This window comes from Corylus avellana, chromosome ca8, assembly GCF_901000735.1.
Source record: "Corylus avellana chromosome ca8, CavTom2PMs-1.0".
NCBI classification, from domain to species: Eukaryota; Viridiplantae; Streptophyta; class Magnoliopsida; order Fagales; family Betulaceae; genus Corylus; species Corylus avellana.
Genome location: NC_081548.1, coordinates 2,256,548 through 2,258,504, shown reverse-complemented (window position 1 = coordinate 2,258,504; position 1,957 = coordinate 2,256,548). Strand labels below are relative to the sequence as shown.

The 1,957-nt window shown below is 36.1% G+C and overlaps 1 protein-coding gene across 1 annotated transcript; it reads left to right on the top strand.

The window, feature by feature from the left end:
- Positions 1-502: 502 nt before the first annotated feature.
- On the top strand, positions 503-1,015 carry LOC132189552 (ricin B-like lectin EULS3). The gene has a single exon (XM_059604294.1). The coding sequence runs from the start codon at positions 503-505 to the stop codon at positions 1,013-1,015; it is 513 nt and encodes a 170-aa protein (XP_059460277.1).
- The last annotated feature ends 942 nt before the right edge of the window (positions 1,016-1,957 follow it).

The window sequence follows — 1,957 nt, the reverse complement described above, 5'->3', positions numbered from 1 at the left end:
GTTGAATAAAAAGACGAGCATGCATGTGGTGTAATTAATTACCTTTGTTGCAATCAAAGAGGGGCGAGATCTCCTCATATTTAAAAATATGAGTCATTTATTTTATTTAACAGTTAAAATAAATGTAAAAATTTATGTTATTAAAGTAAATAAATTTGACATAGTAAAAATTAAAATTAATTATTTTAATAACACACAAACTTCTATATTTATTTAAATCCTTAAATAAAATAGATGGCTCGAATTAAAAATATATATATAAAAGAATCCGTAGGATGAATGGTCATGCGAAAGAGTAATAATGGGAATTAGTAAGAAGAATATTTCACATTGGGAAAAACAAAACTTTGACGCCCACGACACGAGAACGACCCTTGTAAAATTACAATGGCACCCTTCTTCTTCCCCTATAAGTGTCTTCTTCCTCATCAACTAAAGCTCCAACTAGCTGCAGCTACTGAAACTCCGTATATTTCACATTAATTAATTAATTAAATTAATAATGTGCCTGAATTTTCCCTGCTTCCCATTTAGGCGGAGGCAGACTTTCAGGGTGTTCTCGAAGGCGGACCCCACCTACTCCGTCACAATCCGAGACGGCCGCGTCATTCTCGCGAGATCTGATCCGTCAGATGAGTTGCAGCACTGGTACAAAGAAGACTACGGCACAAGAGTGAATGACGTAAACGGGTTTCCAAGCTTTGCTCTTGTTAACAAAGCCACCGGTCAGGCAATGAAGCACGCCATTGGAGACACTCATCCTGTGCAGCTGAAATCTTACAGTAGTGCTGAATCTGCTGATGTTCTTGACGAGTCCATCCTGTGGACTGAGGCCAATGATGAGTTGGGTGAAGGCTTCCGAGCTATAAGAATGGCGCATAACACTGGACTGAATGTGGATGCTTTTGTTGGCGAAGAGAAATCCGGAGGTGGTTCTGTGCGTGATGGCACTACTGTAGGGCTGTGGCAGTGGCACGGCGGGGATAACCAGATTTGGAAGATCATACCCTACTGATCTCATCTCGATCTATGCTAGAAAAAGACTCATGTTTTGTTTTTTTTGTTTTTTAATTGACTGACTTTTAAAACTCCTATTAAGATCAAAATTCAATAATTATTTATCTCAAATCTAATCTAATGGTGATTTTAAAAAGTAAATTAATTTTATGAGTGTGCATGTTTGTGTTTCTATGTTTACTATATGTATGCGGGGAAATCTCTGCAGTTCTGTGTCTAACACCTACAACTATTAATGTTAATTAGCTAATATTGATACATTAGAGTAAGGAAAATGTTAAAGGCACAACACTAACTCAACTTAGGACCAACTTCTCTCCTACGTGTCATTTAACAACAAAAGAAATTGAGAGAGAGGATTTTGGGATTCCGAAAATTTGGGAAAGAAGACAATTTGTTTGGTTTAAAATTCAAATTTTTGTACACGTAGGAGAGAAGTTGGCCATGAGTTGGGTTTGTGTTGTGTCCGTATCAAACCTTTTAGAATAATGATATAAAGAATATTAGAGTCTTAATTGTTGAAGTTGAAATTATATGCAGTTAGTAATAAATTCTAGCTTCTAATTTCTACATAATCATATCTTGTGAGGAGGTGAAATTATATTCTAATTCAAAAAAGAAAAGAAAAGAAATTATATTCTAATTAATTTTAATTGCTTATTTCATTTCACAATTCTAAATCTTTTATTTTACTAACGTAGAGTTTCTTTCACGCTGACACAAGAATAAAAGGCCCCAACCTTTCAAGCTGAAATCTCCGGCCACCCTCCTGATTTCCTGTGACAGCAAAAATACAGCAAGAGTACGTGGAAACCTTGACCATCACACCACACTAACCCATGTTTCATGAGACATCCGTGTAACTTAACCTATGGCAAACCGAGTAACAGATGATAGAAGTCCCCTCACATTTCCCTTCTTGGCTCCGTTTTTTTTTTTT

What these genes read in the sequence shown, in the direction of transcription:
- LOC132189552 (XM_059604294.1), top strand. Translation starts at nt 503, where the DNA reads ATGTGCCTGAATTTTCCCTGCTTCCCATTTAGGCGGAGGCAGACTTTC.